The 21369-nt window shown below is 48.1% G+C and overlaps 3 protein-coding genes across 3 annotated transcripts; 2 read left to right on the plus strand and 1 right to left on the minus strand.

Moving 5' to 3' along the window:
• Positions 1-77: 77 nt before the first annotated feature.
• Positions 78-4425, minus strand: LOC143374531 (uncharacterized). Its single transcript, XM_076822709.1, has one exon. It carries the CDS (start codon positions 2197-2199, stop codon positions 1090-1092), a length of 1110 nt encoding a protein of 369 aa, XP_076678824.1. The 5' UTR covers positions 2200-4425; the 3' UTR covers positions 78-1089.
• Positions 4426-6246: 1821 nt separating this feature from the next.
• LOC143374638 (uncharacterized) lies at positions 6247-9658 on the plus strand. Its single transcript, XM_076822914.1, has 5 exons — positions 6247-8007; positions 8158-8403; positions 8645-9021; positions 9117-9271; positions 9352-9658. The coding sequence occupies exons 1-5, from the start codon at positions 7365-7367 to the stop codon at positions 9656-9658; spliced, it is 1728 nt and encodes a 575-aa protein (XP_076679029.1). The 5' UTR covers positions 6247-7364.
• A 618-nt stretch (positions 9659-10276) lies between these two features.
• Positions 10277-20197, plus strand: LOC143374633 (receptor-type tyrosine-protein phosphatase F). The gene is made up of 31 exons (XM_076822890.1): positions 10277-10626; positions 10722-10874; positions 10939-11216; positions 11314-11509; positions 11577-11924; positions 12043-12189; positions 12258-12413; positions 12487-12630; positions 13000-13115; positions 13181-13370; positions 13439-13503; positions 13562-13760; positions 13852-13970; positions 14038-14230; positions 14316-14612; positions 14683-14924; positions 14998-15606; positions 15681-15943; positions 16004-16301; positions 16374-16461; positions 16544-16620; positions 16933-17067; positions 17139-17279; positions 17354-17551; positions 17621-17817; positions 17880-17986; positions 18063-18277; positions 18354-18479; positions 18536-18690; positions 18779-18914; positions 19445-20197. Exons 1-31 carry the CDS (start codon positions 10428-10430, stop codon positions 19517-19519), a joined length of 5862 nt encoding a protein of 1953 aa, XP_076679005.1. The 5' UTR covers positions 10277-10427; the 3' UTR covers positions 19520-20197.
• The last annotated feature ends 1172 nt before the right edge of the window (positions 20198-21369 follow it).

Consider the following 21369-nt stretch of genomic DNA (forward strand, 5'->3'; position numbering starts at 1 on the left):
AAAAAAAAGATTCGCCGTGGAAGATAGTTTCACCCGCCAATTAAAGGATACTGGAGGCTATAATTGTTCCTCGGTCAACGATTTCATTCGTGCCCTATATGTCGCTGAAACACGCCCAGGTAAGCATTTAACGAGGAATGCGTGGTCCACGGCGACCGCCTTCGCCATTGTCAGCGCTTGTCTTCGCGAACTCCCGCGCTGCGCGCGTTGGCCAATATCTGATTATGGGATTTCGCAACCGGCGGCACGATCGTTGAACTTTCGCAACACGTATGCGCGCACGAGAGAAGCAAAGACCATTGTACGTGTAACATTAATTTCGCGTAATCTAGATCGATCGCTGACGGTTGAATAGAAAAGACACTATCTCTTCCACCGTATCGCCGTATATTTCTCCATATTTATCATTCAAGTTCAATCGAACGCCACGATGAATGGACTTATGTGTATCTGAAAATGCTCGAGGGGCATTTTAAATCTTAAGGCGTAGATAAGACAGATTACGAATTAATGGTTAATTAGGAAGTCTACAGAAGTTTGCATAGCTTTCGGCGAAGCCTGCTGCGTGCTGGAGCAATCCTTTGAAACGGTTTGATGCTGTACCCAAAGCGTTTAATTAACAGTAACGAAGGCACGTAGCGGCCAATGTTAATAAATTGCAATTAAGTGTTTTCTAGGATCGTGCCGCGGGAGATACGATCCGGCGGAATGAAGACTCGTTTATAAATAACTACCGTTCTTTAACTGTATCCACTCACGTGCAGCAAATGTGTTGCAACCGTCGTCGGCATTACGAGTCGTTATTTACTTACAAATTACTCGCAGCATGTTTAACAGTACAATCCTACCGCCTCGGACTAATTAACGAATTAATTACGCGACAGCATATTCCTTACGCCAAGCGTTACATAAAGTGATTCGCACTATCGATGAACTAACTCGACGAGCTACTGAGATCGAAGAAGTGTGCAAATTTTAAAAGCTACAAGATATTGCCGCGTTATCTTCTTTAGTGATCAGAGATACTGGACACGAGGATGCGCTGTCCTTTATTATTCATTGTCCTTTCACACGCGACCCACTTTCGCCTCAAGAGCAAGATCCTTCGACGACCCTGTGCGCCGCCTGGTTCGCCAAGAACCTCTCCACCCTTTCCCTGAACTCTCTGCTGGACTCTGGCAGAGGTAGCCTCGGCCCGGAGTTCCTGAAGCTGTGCAGCGCGTTTAAATTCTGCAAGCTCTCCGCCAGCCTCCTATCGTGATCCAATATGTCCGGTCTCGGAGCTGGTGGCTTCCTCTTTCCAGCTGCTCCCTGCGAACCCCCGTTCTCATTCCTACCGTTCGCGCAGCCACTCTCCGGCAACCGATTCATCATCCCTTTCAACGCGATCCTCGCGCTGAGGGCGGACCAAAAGGCTTCTAAAAGAGACGCGACTAACACGTTCACCGTCAGTAGAATCCTAGCGTGAGAAGTGTCCTGGTAATTCTTCTGCCAGAACGACATCACCCTGCTTTTTATCGTCTCCAACGATTCCTCAGTAACATTACCAGAGTCAAAGTTCCCCTTCGCCAAGGAGCCTACGTTTTCTAGATCATCGTTAGCCACCGTTGCGCTAGAATTCTCGTTGTCATCCTCCCTGGACGATGTTCTCAGAATGTATCCAGATATGTTGGACATGTTATCGATTATAATCCCAGGAGTTGGCGCGTTGAAGTTCATCCTTGGAGCCTCGTCATAGGCTCCGCTGTCGTTGAAGGCATCTTCCTTCAGCGAGGCCACGGTGTCGTTTCTAGGATGTCCATCCAGGTGTGGGTGCTCCAGGATCCTCTCCAGCGACCACAGAGACCCTCTGCTAGCCTCTGCCGTGGCTGCAATGTCGAACGCCGTGGCTACGAAGCAGAGGACCGCCGCGACCATGGAGAACACGCTGCCGTAAAAGAAGATAGCGATGTTCCGATCGATGTACCACCTTCGCCAGGCGAGCAGGCCCGTCACGAAGGGGATCAGGCACGCGACCGATAGGATTGGGCCTTGAAGAGATAAGGCGAGGCTGCCCAGAAGAAGGGAAAGCGCTCCCAGGCCGAAATGGACGAAGGACAGACCACCCACGGTCGACGCTGAGTAACGACGCTCGGATGGGTACAAGGAAGACAAAGCTGGCTTCGTCTTCACCTTTATCACGTACACGTTCTCTATCATTGTTCCTTCCCTGACTTTTACGAACTGCTCGACCCCACCGCGGTCACGTCAGCATAGGGAGCAAGGGCAATTAACACGGGGGAAGGGAATTATCGAAGGTACGAGCGAAATGTTCAGCACACCTGCTGCGGAAACGCATCGTCCGCGCCGAGTTTCCCAGACACGCGTATATGCGATGGAATATTAACTCTGGATCCCTCCAACGGAAATTGCCTCGCGCTTCCTGTCGCTCCGGGGCAAGGAGCACTTGACCGTGAACGAAATGCACCGGGCGACACGAGCTCACGGGGCAGCAGTGTCACGCCAGACGGAACCTTTCAGTTCGAAGGATGAATCTCGCAGCGATGCGAAGAGGAAACGTAGCTTTCCTTGAGGAGAATCGAGACTGGTTCCACGGCGCACAGGCGTGATTATTCATCAAGCGCAGCGTGCGGCCGCTGAAACGTCTACCTCCGCGCTAATCCAGAAAGAGTCTTCAATAAGTTCCTGGCTGGCAGAAGGGAGCAGCCGGCCAATTATGCTAACCGCGTCGGCTTAATTGAAATCCTCGTCCCTCCATCACGTGGATTTCTTCGTGACTCTCAGCCAGAGCCGCGAGAGCACGCTTGTGCAACGCGAGCCGGTAACAATGGAACAAGGACGATAACCAGCGGGAGGGAAGAAGAGCCTCGCTGCCCAATGAGCGTGAACGCGGAACAGCGGATAGGTTTAACAAACCGACGACGGTTGCTTCAGCTTCCCTCTTTTCCTCGCCCCTGGCGAATTGCGCAATTCAGTGGTTGATTACGAAGCGGTGCAATTATCCGGCTGCACGCGTGCACCGGTGTTCCCTGGCCCCGAGTTTTCTCAGACCCTGTTTTCGCCGACTACTTGCCCCACCTCGAGCGCTCTGGATTTTCGATCTCTTGGGAAATCACTGATCCAGTTTCCACTCGATGAAAACACTTCGATGATAAATCGATTGTCCTCGATCAATCTTGCGGTCAGACTGAGGTTTCCTCGCCTCTAGCAGCTTACGCGAACCTTCGCAGCGAATGGCCGCTGCTGCTTCGTCGAAAACGTTCGCTAACGCGACGAGTGCTCTAATTAGCACAGCTGAGGCTGCCGGAGGACACTGCGAAGTTCCATTATCACTGGCCCACAATTTCGAGCAATGTCTTGCTAAACGTCACAGAAAGACACGCGACTTTGACTTGGTGAAACTCCAAGGAGAAACTGTACAAGTTGGTGGAAATTCTTAGTGAATGCTCGCTGTATTTCGCAGCTGATTTGCGGGGACAGATGATTATTCGCGAGAGACACTTCGGTGGAGACTGAACCGCGAACGAAGACTAGTTCGGGTGGAAATTGCTACGAGATCCTGAACGTGCCTCCCACGCGGTCGCTTTGCAGTGAAAGGGACAACAGAGAACGACGGATAGATGAACCTTCACGTTGTTTTAAGCCTTCTTCACACCACTTTCCGCGGTCGCGTAACGATGTCACGGTTTGAAAAGGGAGAATGAAGCGCTTCTACTTTGCTACGCGAGATGTTTTCCGCCTCCAAGCCGTGGCATTTGAATGACCCTAATGGTACGCTTCAGAAAGTGTATCAAACGCTTCGATTATCACGTAATGAACGGCACTGGCTTCAAAGTGCAGGATAGCTTCAAGTTCCGGCGATATTCATTGGGAAATTTTATTATAAGATACTATGGACATTGATGTGTATATCCTCTGAGGAAACTTGAAACGAATCTCAGAATCCTCGCGCTAACCTTTATTCTTCGAGATGGAAACACATGGGCTCGGCGCTCGACCTTTTCCCGAAGCTCTTGCTAAACAACAATACAAAGGTGAGTTTACCACTGATTTTCTCCCAGAGAAAGGGCTGCAGCACAAAGGAGTACCGCCTTTGGTTGACATCGACTCGCAATGTTTCCCTTCAAGACGAGTCTTAACAAAGCGCAGGCTAATCGAGAATGTCGGCTGCGCGGTATTAACGGAGCAATTAAAAGAACGATTAATAATGTTTGCGAACCCTCGGACCCGGCCAATTGTACCTCATAAAGCCCTCGTTTGACTGTGCAGCGAGAACAAGCTGGTTTTACGATCGAATTGCTTTAGGATATAAGATGGTATTTAAAACAACCTAGTAACGGTGGTAGTTTAGGTGTTTCTATAGATAAAACAGGAATATCGCTAAAGCTGTTCAGAGTATTAAGAGCTGTAATTATTCGAATATTCGAATATTCAAATCTCAAAATCGAATTCTCTGGTATTCAAATATTTGAATTCTCTGGTACTCAAATATTCGAATTCTCTGATATTCAAATATTTGAATTCTCTGGTATTCAAATATTCGAATATTCGAATTCTCTAGTGTTCGAATATTCGAATATTCAAATCTGAAAATAGAATTCTCTGATAGTCAAATATTCGAAATCCATGGTATTCAAATCACAAATTCGAATTCTCTGGTATTCGAATCTCAAATTCGAATTCTCTGGTATTCGAATCTCAAATTCGAATTCTCTGGTATTCGAATCTCAAATTCGAATTCTCTGGTATTCGAATCTCAAATTCGAATTCTCTGGTATTCGAATCTCAAATTCGAATTCCCTGGTATTCAAATTTTCGTTATAGCCCTAAATAGTTCTAACGCCAATATTTTCACCAAAGTACTTTGACTACATTAAACGACGCATCGACAAATGTTGAATTTGACATTCTGCCCCCACCTATGCAAATAATCGAGCAATTCAATTGCCTGCAAGTTCGATGCTACTGCTTCAATTCTGTGACTCAAAGCACGGTTGAAACGACCGTCAAAAGAGGAACTAGGGACACGCGTTTCGGCGCGTGTCGCCTGATTGACTACGCGTGTGCGAACTCGTGTTTTCTAAATCGATTTCTCCAAGCATCCTCGCCGATGAATCGCTGCATGTTTCCAGGATGCACATGGTCGAACAAACACGCGATGTTCATTCGACGATCGGACACAAGGACCAGAGAATTCGGTGGAATTTTAAAAGAAACCGAACGCAGGAATCAAAGGTGAAGTACAGGTGAACTCGATACTTGTCGCAAGAAAAGAGAAAAGCTGACTTTCTCGATCCTCCAGAATAAAATTCTTCTATCGCTGATAAATCACTCGAGCGAAAAATCTCCTACACTTTCCTGGAGATTGATTGTTATCCTGAGAAGAATATCTTGAAACTGCCGCTTAATAAATTAATGAATTAGTGCATTAGGTATATTTTCCAGAAGATACATTTGCAAGAATCTATGACCCAACACATTCAACCCTCTTATCATTTACTTAAACGAAGCAGAAAAGATATTAACAAAGAAACGAAGAAGAAAGTGCATATCCTTCGACGGAGGTTCTTTCTGCCCCCGATTCCTAGCGCAAATCGTTCCTTATTTTCACCATGGCGCATTCCTTCCAAGATTTTTGCACCCAGGTCTCTCGAATCTCGAGAAAAATGGCTCTGTTCGCTGGAGCGTGAAACCAGTCACTTCTTGTGAAAATCGATCGTTTCCAGCATCGTGCATCGACCCGATTAATCGTTTAGAGTGTCTTGACCCAGCGTCGAAGTCACCGAGGTTTTCCAACGACTTCTGCACTCTGGGCTGCTGATGGCTGGATTCGCGTGCGGACATTTAACGCGCCGAGGTCCTTGCTGCTCCTCTAAATGACTTTTTGGCCGTTAACGCGGCGTTGGCCGGTATGTAGAAGCCGGCAGCGTATTTGGTGCACGAAGAGTGAAAGATAAAGAGCGTGTGTGTGATCGACATGCATCCGTGTTGGAGCAGCTGTTACGATTGGGGCACGCGTCCCAACGGTCGCAGCAGCTGCCCAGAAAATTGTCTATAGTACCCTCGACGCGAGTTCTTTCGTACCGTACACGTGACGAGGTTCCGTGCTCCGTGCCAGCACGTTTATAACAAACAGTTCTCTCGATGGAAGAAATGTAGGGACATCGTAATCAGGAGAAAGTTTCACAAAAAATTACCAATGCTACTAGAAGAATCGCTGTGTTACTGTCTTGCATCTTCAAACGCCCCAAAGTCATTTCTCAATTTATGTTTTACTATCAATATCTAAAATTTGCTTTCCATATTATGCAGAGCGACTGTAGCAAAGATCGATAGAATTATTATTGAATCTACTCGAACAGTAAACTCCACCAGAATTCGAAGGTTGCGTCATAGGAATCACATTTCCCAAAACGCGGAGAAAGAAAAGAGACTCTGCGCAGCGACCGAAATCGCGAAGCTTGATATCGAGCGGGATTTAAATTTTAAATGTCGCGACGCAAAGGCGGTTGTGTAAATTCCTTAACATACTGGCGAGGGTAGTAGTAGCATAGAAAGCGTTGAAAAGAGGGTACTATAGGTGACAGGGCCCCCACCCTCTGATGGGACACAAGGCCCGTATTATGTGAACCCCCTGACAACCCCTCAGGTAGTGCAGTGCACATATACACGCTTACTCGCTGGAAACGCACGAAGAACCGCCCTTCGCGCATCTGCTCGTAAGGGAACTCGTGTGGCAGTTTGTTGGAGGCAAGCGTGGCATACGGACCGCACACGGTTCCGCAATTGGACTGTGCCGCAACGGGCAGCGTTCCGAGGCGAATTCGACGCGACTGCTCTTCAAAAACGTGCATTTTCTGCAATATTCTGGACAGCTTGAAAGCAAGTATTGGAACGAAATTAAGGACAGTGCTCCGAATCGTTGCCTCTGTGAAAATGGTGTAGCCCGAGGGACGATTTCTCGAAGAAATATCACCGAGGCATTAGCGATCACCGAGAAAAGCGAGTACTGAGGAAAATGTGCAAGAAATACGAGGATCCCACGCGAGAGATCATCTCACCACCCGTGCAAACAGTGACTTTCTCTTTGGAAACCTGGACAACCCCTACGTACGTCAGCAGCACCTTCCTGATTCTCACGAATCGAGATTGAAGACCTCTGAAACGCGACTCATCTCGAACGACCGTCTGTGCGAGCGATGAGCGTTGGAACGAACTTTAAATGTGCGTGACGAGCGTGGTGCATGTCTTAATAGAGAGTCATCCATTTACGTGCAGTGCCGCGCGTCGACTATCAGGATAGGGTCTCGTGGGGCCTGAGGCAAAAACGGGCTGTTCGAAACGCATCAATCATAGCTGAAGGGATGATCCGCGAAACGATACGGAACGACAAAAACATGGCTCAAACGTCCGAGCCGGCTCCGGTGCACTGTTACACCAATCCCTCCTTCTGCCGACAATCCGAGTACATACCGGATGATCATTCCGGCGAGCTACCGCCGCCACCACAGTTTCAGGGCCCCGACGATCTGCCACCGCCCCCGCCGCCCCTGCAGCTGCAGTGCAACGGGGGACAAAGCAACCCCGCGTTCCAGGGACACGGCGAAGGCGGTGGGATCGATCGCTGCGAGGTCAGAGACAGATACTGCTACCTTGAAGAAAATAGAGGCCCCGCGCATCGAAGGTATGGAAGCCTTCCCGTGGAGGAGCACCGTGCCATGTACAATCAGAGTTCAAGGTACGAGTACGTGCAGGACGAGCAGAGGGGTCAGATGCAGAGGAGGGGTTCCTCGAGGTACGAGTTCATTCCACACCAGCAGGTGCAACAGCGTTCCGCGCCGGCGGCCAACCAAGACGACGGCAGGGAGCTGCAGATGCAAAATCGCCGGAACAACGCTGGTAGGTACGCCGTTGTACCGGGTGAGCAGGATTACCAGGACGAGGAGGCCGCCTGGAACCACGCGAAACACGTTTCCCCGGTGCGCAGGCACGTTAACACGCCCCAAGGTAAGTCGAGATTAAATTCACGATAAAACGGAACGAGCTCATTCGGCGCGGTCGTTGTAAACTGGAGTTTTAATCACCGCCACGTGGATACTTGAGATTCTACTGTATTCTTCTTGAGAGCGTGATAGTTAAGCAGTAGCGTGTTACTAGGTCGTTACAGCAGAGTGCCCCTGCAAGAAGACGATCCCCCAGCCCTGCCAGAAAGGAACGGGCAAGAGCTCTCCGTCTCCCCGAGGAACAATCTGGCCACGCAAAAGCTGCACGAGATATTGACCACTCCCAGGAAGCCTCGATCCAGGTCCGAGGAGAGGACCCTATCCCCAAAGAGGCAGCAGTCGTTCAATCAAACCGGTACGCCACAAAGAAGAGCACTCACTCCAGGTGGCTCCCCAACCGGTATGTATCTCCTTTGGCAAATGCACGCAATTGCGTCTTGGATGCTCAAAGACTTGAGGGTTGGATCCAAGTCGCACGTACTAGGTGAGCAGGGTGTCCCAAACAACGTGGCACAACCCCGAACCACTTAGTTCCCCTAAGAGATTCCTGTAGTAGCACTTGTACCGCGATCCTCTTCATAAGTTCACCTTATCTAAAGTACAGTCAGCACGAGAGCTCTAAACTTACATTACAAATCTAGGTCGGACCTTCAGCCCTAGCCGCTCCACGCCTCACGGAACGCCACAGAACCGTGGCTTCCCACCGGGGCCCCAGACCTCCACCCCCAACAAAGAGTCATCAGCTCGGAGGTGCCTTCCACTGCTGGAGAACCCGCCTCGGCAGCAGGACCTCTGCCCAGCCAGCAACTGCGGCAGGCTCCGTTACGTAGGCACGGCTCCCGTCGACCTTGTGACGATGGGTCACGGCGATCCACCGCCTCGTTACGCGTACATGGAAAATGGGCCTGAATCTATGCCGATGGTGTCTGGTTCGCCGCGGTATCAGGTGGTGCCCTCGGGCCAGAAAAGGAACGGGTACCAGAGCGTGGAAAGCGCGTTCATCGCCAGAACCGCGGTGGTGAGTGGACAGACGATTTCAGGATAAGATTCCCTGCGGTGACGCAGCCACGGACAAACGATGACGCGATCTAATTGTAACCCTGGCTCACGCAGGTCCCACCTCTGTCGCCGCCGAACAGTGACGCGAACACAACCTTGGCTAGCGGTCTGGAGAAGAGCGATAGGAGGAACGCGCCGCTGCTGTTGGTCCTCGTGGGTATATTGACCTGCGGTTTGGCGCTATATTTGTCCTGGACGCAAGGGAGGAGGTAAATATCCGTCGAACGAGAAAGGAATAGCGACGGATCTATATTCGAAGCTTCGAGTGCTAAGCATTTTTCCTTTCCAGATACTACTACGACAGCGCGGCAGGCTGCGGGGTATGCTGCACCCTCGCAGGCGCATGCAGGACATTGAGGAGGACCTGGACGGGTCTCGGCCTCGCAGGACTCTCGGCACTGAGCTGTGCAGGACTTCTGCTCCTAGCTGCCAAGGCACCCAAACCTGGAACTCCACTCCACGATGTCACAGCCGGCGCTCTGTGCGGAGTTTCTCTGCTGGGTGCTGCTCTGGCGCTACTGGCGCTTCTAGCACCTAGATGCAATCTGGGCAGGCACAGGAGGGTGCACTCTTGGATACCTCGCCTGTCGCCTTGATTCTTAAATTTAGACCGTACTGCGTGTTCTCGGAACGCGTTACGCGGCGTAAAGATAATTTTCGACGGAAGTCGGCCGATAACCACTGCAGATGCACGCGCTTTCGTGGCGAGCAACTCCGAATCCTAGTCTGCTGTTTCGTCAACTGCATGAGTCATTGTACAACGTTGTTTAAGGAAAGAGGGCGATCTGTAGCCGTAATGTATCGCTTTTGCGAGCGACGCGGTGTGTATGAATTTTACCACGGAGCCAAATAAATCTCTAATGTCTAATTGATAAGTCCTAATGCTTAAGGAAACGTACAATGTTACGTGCTAACGATAAGTAAAAAGACACTGTACTCATCGAAAGGATGATACTGTAGAACCCTGTGTATATTTTCTACTGATTCTTAAATAAAGAATTTACACCACGAATACAGGGAAGCGTTTATTCGCACAGCTTAAAAATATGAAACATTCCGAAGAGTGACTTTTCATGATATGCTCTATCATTTTGTCGCTGAATCACGACTACCGGATACACTCCTTATCACAGATTCACTATTAGGAAGTCGAGTTCCTCTGCCTCGTGCAGCATCACGTAGTTTAAGTTTCGTGCGTGTCAAACGCACGCTGATGCTCGAAGCGGCAATTTGCAACAGTGCAGCGATGAAATGTGATTTCTGTTACGCGGAGAGGCTGCATCGAGGGTGACGGTTATAAAAATTGATCGGTACCTTTTATTCCCGGCTTTGTGAGGCATGATTCTCGAGTTTCACGATTAAATAATGAGTGTTTTGGCGGTAACGTTGCTCGTGATACAAGCATCTGCTGTTTCTGGAGGGCTAACCGTCTTGAAGGAATGGGATAAATGGACTAGGAAGTTGGTGTGCGTGTCGGAAGACGACGGTGGCGGTTTAATATGGAACAGTAACTTAAACTGGCAGTACAGTGGTTACGCGTTCTCTGATAGAGCGGAGGTTACTGGTAAGTCTTCGAAGCCACAACGGCCACGCTAGGCTAAAAGAAGTCCGTGGTATCCCCTTCAAGAGAAAAACACCTAGAGTCCATATAAATTTCAGACTTCCAGCGATTAGGTGCGCATGAAAAGGGGCAAGTAGATTGCGATCTAAGTTCACCCAGCAATTGCGCATTAGGGTGGAATAAAACGGGTTGGAGTCTAACCACTTCCAGGCTAACCCCCTTGGGCCCGGTATTTGATCATCGATGGGAAGGTTCGACTTTGATGATTTTTTAATAACTATCAACGAGCGACCCCGCGTAAATTCAAATTTCTAGGCTTCTGGGAGCACCAGAATTTCAATATCCTGAACCAATACAAACTCGTTTATACGCTGAGGAAATCTGGAGCCTTCGTGGTCTCTATTCGAGGATCCACAGACGCTCATATGCTATTCTGCGACAGCAATACTTACGAGTCTAGCTTTTGTTACTGGATCATCATCGGTGGATGGGTCAACACGGAATCTGCGATAAGAGAATGTGCGAAAGGAACACCGAACCCGGAGACATACCCCATTGAGCCTGCGTGTGCTGAAAAGAGGGCCTCCTATATTGTAATTTCTTTAAAAATTCCACTGCATTCGAATATCCTCTTCGTCGAGCCTCTACGCGTTAGAGCACCTTGATTCCTAATTATTTACCACGGTGCAGCACACACCCCTGTCTCCAATCGAATGGAGAACTTTCGTCGTCACGTGGAACGAACGCACGGGGAACATATCCGTCTACGATACCGAAAAGCTGATCCTCTCGTACGTCAGCAACAAAGCACCAATGCAATATCCAACAGCGAATTACCATCTGTTCTTAAGGAGCAACAAACCGATGCTGTTTCGACTTCACACATGTGAGTGGTTCAAGTAGAGCGGAATTAGAATTTATAAAGCTAGCATAACGCAGTGAATCGATTTCAGACTCTTTCCTTTACACCACCGATTCAAAAGCAGCTCTGACTAGCCCTCTACTCTATCTGCCCCAGTCGTATCTCTGCGTACAGATGATAATTGGCCTGTGCCCGGAATGCCAAATGGAAGTGGTGTTGGTGAACCTTTTCAACGGAAAGCAGGAAAGCTTAGAAGTAATAAAAGGATCTACGGTGGCTGGCGCACATGGACTGCCCATGTGGCAGTACGTCCAGATCAACAGGACAGTTTCGTTCGAACTTGAAACGACTGTACAAGTGAAACTGATTCCAGAACTGGAACGAGCCAGTCGGAACCCATTATGGGCGTTTGGAAGCATTCGTTCGTGTCCGCCAACAGGTGTGTCTCTGCGAATCTATAATTGTAACGAAATTAATTGACCTCCCGAAGTATTACCATAACTCCATAAAGCTTGGATGACAATCGATGCGATCACGATCGCGTTTCGTTTGTTCAGATTCCGTGAGATACGCTAGCATGAAAGCCACGAAAGACTACGGCAACGGTGATTACTTCTGGCCAAACGTTACATGCCAGAAGCTCTTTTACAACGAAAATGTCGTCGTCGATTCGCTTCCCGACGCCACGTTGGGTGTGGACTTCGGTAATGGTCCAAAGTTTCCTTGAAAACGTCTGCTGGAACAATATTGTAGGAACCCTGTCTTATCGTAGATGACTCCGACTGCCCCGATGGCAAGGTGGGGCCGTACTGTTCTGTAAGCTGCAGCGACCATTTTAAAGCCAATCCGGATTGCAAAAATACGGTGATTTGCGAAAGAGCAGGCTGCACGTGTCCATCCGGTTTCGTCGGCAAGGATTGCGAAATATGTAACAGCGTTTGATTATGATAAGGAAGTACTAACGCGAGACGATGATTCTTGTTAACAGATTTTGTTCTTAGCTTGCGAAGTTGGCCTGTATGGACACGACTGCAAGCGAACTTGTGGCTGGTGCTTCAGAGACGACTGTGACTTCAGAACAGGAGTGTGTAGGTCTGGCTGTGACAACGTGAGAAGATACAACATCCCACCGTATTGTAAAGCAGGTAGCGAATTGATTAGAATTTTCAATCAGGGGGGCGAATGAATCTGTTAAAATTTTCAATTAATTATGAAATAACTATAATTTTATGACTATTATCTTTTCTGTTCCGAGAGACCTGTTATAAAATGCAATTTATTAACTGAAACTTTTATTCCATACATTTTTCTGCAAATAAGAAACTATTCTTTTCATGCAAGTAGTTAATGTATAAAATTAACTTAAAGCAGAAAAGAAATGTTTTAAAAGTGAAAATTTCGATAAATAACTTCTATTTATAAAAGCTAACAGTTTCAGTCAACCCTTGGTTGGAACGGTAAGGAGGCTTTTGTATAAAATTATCGTGTAAGAATTTTTATGTATTTTTTTAAAGGAATCGACGTCCCTCCACCACCTACCATCGACTTTATCAGTGAAACGAGAGTTCGTGTGATTATTCCAGCAGGAGAATATAAATTAATTCCGTTGAGTTATATGTTCATCATACAGGTGAGAATGGTGCAATTAACAAGATTGCTCTTTTATTCCGTCGAACGAATGTATATCTGTAATAGAAAGATGGAGATGTGAATGCCCGTTCACTGGGAGACTATGCGAACATATTTACGAACACTACGACACTCGTTGGATACACCGATGACTTAGAACCTGGCACTTCCTACGAAATTTCTTGTAGGTTATTGGTGAAGTACGATGCTACCATTATACACGGGGAATGGAACAGTTTCGCGACTCCCTGCACGTGTGAGTTACCATCGGTTTAAGCAAATGCCCCAAGAAATTGGGGAATCGTAATGACAAATATTTTTCAGCGGCCAGCGACTTCGAGGTGGAAGCAACGAACACGACCTTGACGTTGAAGAAGATTCCAGAAAGGGTACGTAGTTGATGATTAATTCTGGTGATAAAAAGTGGCAAGGAATATTGCCTTCCAGGAGCCTTTGCACGCGTGCCCAGACAAGTTGTACGATGTCACTTTTGAAAACAGTGAAACACACGGTGAAATATTCAAAGGGGCGCTGCCGAAGATACCCCACAAATTTGCACAATTAACACCGTATACATTATACAATGTCACGGTCAGCAAGGGACCGGCGATTTTGTTTTCGCGGGAGGTTCGAACCCTCGATGGAGGTGATTATGTGATCCAGACTGATTTTTCAACATTACTAAATTAATATAACGCGTGGTTAATGCTAACTAACTAATTCCTTGATACTAACAGCTCCATCAAACGTGAGAAACGTCGCGGTGGAATTGACTTCGAACGGAGAAGCGACAGTTAAATGGGATCCCCCTGAATATCCACGTGGAATCATACAAAAATACGAAATCAAATGGCAGGTAAAGGGGAATATTAATAAGGTACATGTGGTTTCATGGTCGAAAATACGTTAATAAAAATTTCAAGATCCAAACGCACTTCGGCTGCTACAATCTGAGGAGGGACGTACCAAGCAATCCCGTCAAAACACTCTTCACTGAGCATACCAGTGCCACATTATCACATTTGATGCCATATGCTAGGTACACTGTAGAAATCTCAGCGCACACTTCTTCTCCTGGGACAGGAGAGAGGACTCTGTTTTCCACCAAGGAGAGTGGTACGTTTCTACCAAGAAACGAGAAGTGCCTGCGTATAGTCTAAAATTTTTCATCGTATGAACAACGTGTCTATGGCTTTCACAGACATGCCAACAGCCGTGTACAGCAACTTGACATTTCAAAATTATACGTTGTCGTGGAACCCTCCAGAGGATTGCACCACGATTTCCGGACCTATCAAAGCGAGAATTATCGTGAAAGGTGTTAGCAAATTGATGGCTGGTTTCAACATTACGAAAAACACTGTCTCCTATTTCATTAAACTGGACAAGGAACTTTACGGTGCGGAAAAGTTCGAAGCACGGATCTACGTTGTTAGAGACTACAAAAGCACGAACAAGTCTAGTTATCAGGAGATCACCTTCACTACCCCGCCAAAAGGTAAGGGCCATTGAAGAACCTTCCTTGAATGGAGCATTTTTGGTTAATAAGCAAGATTTCTTTACAACAGCCCCGCCTCCGGTAAGGAACCTAGAAGTCTTCGAATTCGATTCCAAAACTGAGGAGGTCCACTTACGGTGGCAAGAGCCAAACCCACCTATCAATGGAGAAATACGTTATTATGCAGTGAACAGCTGTGGCAGGTCTTGTAGGATCTTACACTACGTGTATCCCACGGAATATTGCAATTTGTGGAGCAAATACATTTGCGCGGTCGTTAAGCAGCCTGGACAACAGTTTAAAAAAATTACGGTAGACGAACATGTTCCTTAGAACTTGAATAAGTTCCGGTGAAGCTGACCAGTCGACGACGAATATATTTTAGGTATCAGCCGTGAACGTAAACGTTTCAACGCCAAGCGAACCAGAATCCGTGTCGATTGTTCGCAATATGAAGCCAAGTGCGCCTGAAAACTTCACCGTGGAGCCTCTCAATAAAGGACTCGTCAATGTGAGGTGGTCCCATCCCTGGAAAACAGGTGGTCATCTCAAGAAATTCATCATCGTCGCGGAAATGGTGTCGTCGAATCTCAGAGTGCAAATTCAGCATCAGTTAAACGTGATAGTGGAACACCCAGTCAAAGAGTACCGTATTCTGTACACCGAGCAACTGCGTTTATTGCCATCGTCCGATTACAGAATTTCCATTTTTCCCGCGACCAACGCGGACTTACGCGGCGCCAAGAGGGTTGCAAACGTGCAGACACCACTGGCGATAGCATTCGAGAAGGAACTAACGTCGGACGCGAGCATCGACGATTCGACTATCTCCTTGCACATCCCAAATGTTCTGAACGATACCAGAAACAGCTTGATGAACGTGATCGTAAAGGGACCACGAACTTGCGAGCACCCCGCGTTACTGAGCCCTCGTCTCCAGGAGAAAGTGGGAATCAAGGAGCACGAGATTAACTGGCTTGCTGCCACATTCCCAGTAAGTATCTTTGGAAATTGAATTCGAAGGTCCTCTTTATGGAACTCTTTAACGAACTGTCTCCGCCATCACAGACGAGTAAGTTCGCTGGCAAGACGTTCACCGTGGGCGATAAGGAGCAGTACAACGGCGGCACGAATTGCCCGCTAAAGCCAGGAGAGTCGTACGAAATAATGATCATTGTGCAAACTGATGGAGGATCGGCGAACGATCAGATTGTGGTGGCGAGCGCGGCATCGATTCGTATTAACGAGATACCGAGCCGGCACGAAGCGTGGATCATTCCTGTTGCGATATTTGTCGTCGCTGTGGCAGCCCTCTACTATATTTATCGAAGGTACGCCTAAGTGTAATTAACTAATTTGATTGCACCGTGACTGTTGTGTTTTCTTCATAGGCGGAAAAGGAGATCTTTGAACGAGATCGTTTTTAACGAAGAAATGGACTCGGTGACCAACACGGAAAACCTGGGGGAAAAGCCAATTCCACCCTGCTCGAAGCAAACACTCACCACGACGTTGAATTTGCCTGGTAAAGAGACATTGTCGCCAACGAGCACGCCTTTGAATGATGGAGCCGTACTCGCAAACGGTGTTAATCAGAGCGAAGAAGCAGCTACCCCGGTGCAAGTGAAGGATTTCGAGGATTACGTGAAGCGAGCGCTCGATTCTGGGCTGCTGCATAAGCAGTACAATGTAAGCGTTTCGGTATCCTGAATGATTTATATTGTATGCAAGCTCCATGATTCCTTTTCAATTATTCGAAAGACACTGCCGAGGGGCCAGACGAAACCTTGGGATTATGGACAGCTGCCGCAGAACAAGCCGAAGAATCGATACGCAAATCTCGTAGCTTGTGCGTAAAATTCTTCTCTACCGCTTTAGGACGTGCAATGATATTCTCGATTAACAGCTAATGAATCATCGATGCTTTTTAGACGATGAGAATCGCGTGATACTGAAGACGCTTCCGGATGATCCCCACTCGGATTACATCAACGCTAATTACATCAAGGTAAGCAGAATTGATCCCACGAAGAATCTATTAACATTCTTAATATTTGAGATTCTTTCTTTAATACTTAAGATCCTTTCTGATAAAGCAGAAAGCTTATAGGTATGTTTGTTTGTTTGTCTGTCGCCTAAAAACTAAACGACAAAATCCGGGGTACGGAATGTGCCTCAGCTTTTTATGCCTGGCCAATCCAGGCGAATGTGACTATTTTCACAAAAAAAATCAGAATCTAAATTCCGAGGAAGCCGGATAGTAAAGCTAGTAGCTTCGTAAATACTAAACACCCAATATGTTGAAATCTCATTGATAAAGGGCTACAAAAAGGAGAAGTGTTACATAGCCACGCAAGGACCAAAGCCGAGCACGGTCATCGACTTCTGGAGGATGATCTGGGAGGAGGGAACCCTTGTGGTTTGCATGCTAGCAAACACAATCGAAGGAGGGAAGGTAGATTCGTCTGAGAACCGAGATACTAACCATTCCGATAGATAAGTAAACGAAGAATGAAATGTCCGTAGATAAAGTGCGAGCAATATTGGCCCGACATTGGGAAGAAGGAGAAATACGGCGATGTGGTGATCTCGAACGCTAAACACAATGTGTTCGCGAATTACACGTTTCGCACCTTGCACGCGACGCGCGGGGACGAAACTCGAAAGGTAAGGGCAACGAAACTCTTTAAAAACAATAGAAATTTCAGGAAATGATTATTTACTGAATGATTAAAAATCAGATCGAGCATCTGCATTTCACTGCCTGGCCAGATCACGGAGTGCCCCTGTCCACGCATTCTGTGGTGACGTATTTGAAGAAGCTGTTGGCAACGTCACCCGGAAATGGACCTGTGGTGGTCCACTGCAGCGCAGGGGTCGGCAGGACCGGAACCATCATTCTGTGCGACATTTGCCTGCGGCGAGCCGCAGCAGAAGGGGTGAGATATATTTGAAAAACACTCCACAGTGCCAGGGGGCGGTGCGATATTTTTGAGAAATATCTTCAGGTGGTCGACGTGTTCGCTGAAATGAAGGCGATCAGAAGCCAAAGGGCCAACACGGTGGACACTGTGCAACAGTATCTGCTAGCTCACTTGACCCTGGTCGAGTGTCTACTCTCTGTCCCAACGTCGCTGTCTTGCGACAAGGTCCTGCCGTTGAAGATCAAGGCGCTTAAAAAACAATTGGTGTTGCAGCAGCAGAGGTAACTCTGATTCGTCGCTTGCAATTAGTATCAGATGCTAAATAAGATAAATAAAATTACAGTTTGAAGAAGACAGCGTGGCAAGACGAGGCGCTTCTATCGCCGACCGGCCTAGCCACTCTTTCGAAGTGCAACCTTGCCAAACACAGATTCCCAGAATTGGTTTCAGGTTCAGAACTATTCCCCTGTGCTTTCCCGTCGTCCCCCTGGCTCCTGGCTGCAATAACGCAACGATTCCTTTGCAGCGAAAGTCAGCAGAGTGTACTTAAAACGATACCCACCGACAGATGAGGACAGCGATTACATATCCGCTGTTTACGTGGACAGTGCGAGGTTGCAGAAGCAGTACATAGCGACGCAGTTGCCGTTGCCTGCGACGTTCAGCGACTTCTGGAGGATGATCGCCGAGTATAAAGTAGAATTAATCGTCCTGCTTCAACCGCACGACCCGAATGACGCGGTTGGTGTTTGATCAGCCTGCCTGAATCGCGTTTCCATGAACTGATTAAGCTGCCATTCGGAATAATTATTTCTAGACCTGTTGCCCCATTGTTCCGAGCGAGGAATTCAAGCCAGCGCCATACATAAGCATCAGGGAAAAGGAGACTGTCGAATTGGAGCATTATACATCGCAGAAACTGATACTGGTCGATAATTCAGAGGTGAGTCGAAGGAAATCGGCACGGAGCGACGGGCGATGATTGGCGCACTGTTTCAGAAGCCCGCCGCTGAGCAGCAGGTAACAATTTTATGCTCCGCGGAATGGAAAGCTGGCAGGAACCAAGACCCACCATCGACGATGACGCTGGTGACGCTGTGGCAAGCCGCGGAGAGGATTTCGAGGGGAGACGGGCCGACCGTGGTGCTATGCCAGTGAGACCACACCGAATTTCCAGAAATATCTTTGTACAGATCGCGCGGCTATTGCGAAACACGCTGAAATGTTTCTGTTTTCAATTAGCGACGGCGTAACCGGCTGCGGACTTTACGTAGCCTTAAGCTTTCTTCTCGAGAGAATGGCCGTGGAAAGGGAGTGCGACGTTTGCCTGGCAATTCGCGCGATTAGGAGATCGAGGCCCGATTTCGTTCAATCTTTGGTAAGTTTCATCGGATTTGAATGAGGTACTGTATTAACCCTCGGCAGATACCACGGCACCTTCGGGTCTTATCAGTGGCGTACTCAGGATTTAATCTTCGGGGGAGCCGAGTTCAATAAAATTCATTAGGTAATTATAAAAATTAATTTCAAGAATAAAATCCAAGTTTCTTTTCTTTTTACAAAGCTCTTGAATTACTTCAGTTGTGGTTACATTAATCTGCTTTTTCCTTTTTCCTCCAGGGGCCCTTGGCCCTCCTCTGGGTGCGCCACTGAGTCTGATACGCGTACTTTAACCCCTTAACGCCCAGTGTGACGTATAGGTCACAAAAATCGATAGTAAATAATTTCGGGAAAGTTTCCTGATAACGTTTTCTTGGGGTATCTGGACACTAGAGGGTTGAAATATTATAAGAAGGCCCTAATGCCGCCGAAATATTGATAAGCTTCGTGGTATTTTCCGAGGATTACGAACTTTTGATATCTGAATTTTGCGTTTGCATAAACAGTGAATCTTCTCTTCTGTTTCAGGAACAGATGGAATATTTATACGACGCAGCGATAACATACCTGCAGTACTTCGAGACGTACGCGAACTTTACGTAAAACGTAAAAGAATCCCGTTGCTGCGAACTCGCGACGGCAGCAAATCGTACGATCCACCGGGGCGTAGAACGATTCGATTAATCTGAACGAGTTCAGACAGCTTCCCCAACGCGTGCATCGTTTGATTTATAAATTAATACCATTACGTAAATCGTTGGATACCGAATCCCCCTGGCCGCACGATTTTTCCAATTTCCCGCGGCTTTCCCGCCGCGCAAGGCTAGCAACTTTCATTCCCACGGATCGTTATCGCGATTTATCATAATGTATGCAGCAATGACCTCGCTGCACCGTGCGCTTCGTTGAATGCATCGAAGAAGCGACATCGTCTCGTTAAATAATCGTAATAACGGTTAACAGGAGCATAAAAGTTTTCACGAGGACAGTCAAGTGTCGGCCTCAAGATGGCCACTGTTATTTAAAAGAAGAACTCACGTTGCTTCGACGATTTGGATGAATGCGTCTGTCGCTCGATCAAACCAGTCCCCGTGGAGCATCGCCGTGTACAAACGTTGACAAACCGCGGCTTCAGCTCTTGACAACGCCGATTGCTATATTGGAACAGCGAAACATATACGTCACGACTGCTTATCGACAACGAAAATTCACGCGGGAACCGTGCGACCGTTCCTGCCCACTGTAAATATTCACTATGCGTAATAAACTATCTTTCTGTTTCTTAAAGCGTTTAATTTGAAGCGTCAGAAAGCCCTGGCAATCGGTCCACGGCACTGGCCCACGTAAATTATCGTTAAAAGGCAGGATACATCGATCGAAAGATTATCCCGCGTAATCCGGCGTGTTTGTTTGGCAAGAGACTCGAGGAAGCCCGAGTGTAGGTTACTTACACACTTCCTTGCGTGCATTCGTCGTGTCAAGCGATTCGGGGAATTCGCAGCGGCTCAGTATCGGCCGAGGAATCGGCTGGTTTCCGCGGAAACTCGTCACCGGGACGGGAAACTGTTGAGAAACGGAAAAAAGGAAGCGAAAAAGCGATCGTGCCGCGGACGTGTTTCCCTTCCTCCAGCCGCGAGCTTCCGCTGCCCGCCGCCAGGGCGCGCCTGTGGCGCCAATAACTCGCAATCACGAAAGGTATAAGTCGACCTCCTGTAAACGTCCATCTCCGCGGATATCTTCACGTGCGTTTTCCGTGGTAATCGGGCGTGCGTCGTGAATCCCGAGTGCAAAGTTTCCAAGGATTTACCGAGGCGTGGCTGACAGCGTGGCACGGGTTTCGTCCGTTTCGTGTCTGGGAAGTAGGAACGGGTGAAGAGGGGCCAGGCGTTTGGAAACTCTCGTGCGTTCTCACAGCAGCAGGTAAGAGAATTCCCATCGTTCTCGGTGTTGCTGGTAGAACGTGCGAACACGTGTGCTCCGTGTGTCACTGGCCATCGACGTTCGATCGTGTCACGGGACGTTACCACACGATCGCGTCCGTTTGTTTTGTTTGACAAGATGCGGGACACGCGTGTCACGTCTCGTTTCAAGGCCAGGGAAGACATATTGGCGCGTGAACAGGACCCATTGAAAAGACGGAACGCCCCGAACCAGGGGGACCGGGAGTTCCCGCCCGATTTGAACTGGTTCGGCGTTTCGGATCGGTGGTGTCGATCGTGTCCCTCGTCGAGCACGTTCGCCTGGCGAGTTTACGTTCGCGTGTTCTGCGTCACTCGAAACCCGCTTGTTGTTCCTTTTCGGTTATATAAGGAACACGCTTCGCACGAGTGTGCCACCACCATCTTGGTCGACGTAACGCAGCGCGAAATTTGACTTCCCTCTCGACCGTTGACGGTCGCGGCGCGCCATTTAAAATCGCTTCTGACGAACTTAACGATTTATCCTCGATCGTT

The sequence above is a fragment of the Andrena cerasifolii genome, chromosome 11 (assembly GCF_050908995.1).
Source record: "Andrena cerasifolii isolate SP2316 chromosome 11, iyAndCera1_principal, whole genome shotgun sequence".
Lineage (NCBI taxonomy): Eukaryota > Metazoa > Arthropoda > Insecta > Hymenoptera > Andrenidae > Andrena > Andrena cerasifolii.

What these genes read in the sequence shown, in the direction of transcription:
- LOC143374531 (XM_076822709.1), bottom strand. Translation starts at nt 2,199, where the DNA reads ATGATAGAGAACGTGTACGTGATAAAGGTGAAGACGAAGCCAGCTTTG.
- LOC143374638 (XM_076822914.1), top strand. Translation starts at nt 7,365, where the DNA reads ATGATCCGCGAAACGATACGGAACGACAAAAACATGGCTCAAACGTCC. An exon ending in TCCAGGTGGCTCCCCAACCG is followed by an intron (nt 8,404 to 8,644) that starts GTATGTATCTCC and finishes TTACAAATCTAG; the next exon opens with GTCGGACCTTCAGCCCTAGC. An exon ending in TCATCGCCAGAACCGCGGTG is followed by an intron (nt 9,022 to 9,116) that starts GTGAGTGGACAG and finishes TGGCTCACGCAG; the next exon opens with GTCCCACCTCTGTCGCCGCC.
- LOC143374633 (XM_076822890.1), top strand. Translation starts at nt 10,428, where the DNA reads ATGAGTGTTTTGGCGGTAACGTTGCTCGTGATACAAGCATCTGCTGTT. An exon ending in TTTCGCGACTCCCTGCACGT is followed by an intron (nt 13,371 to 13,438) that starts GTGAGTTACCAT and finishes AATATTTTTCAG; the next exon opens with CGGCCAGCGACTTCGAGGTG. An exon ending in GGCTTGCTGCCACATTCCCA is followed by an intron (nt 15,607 to 15,680) that starts GTAAGTATCTTT and finishes CCGCCATCACAG; the next exon opens with ACGAGTAAGTTCGCTGGCAA.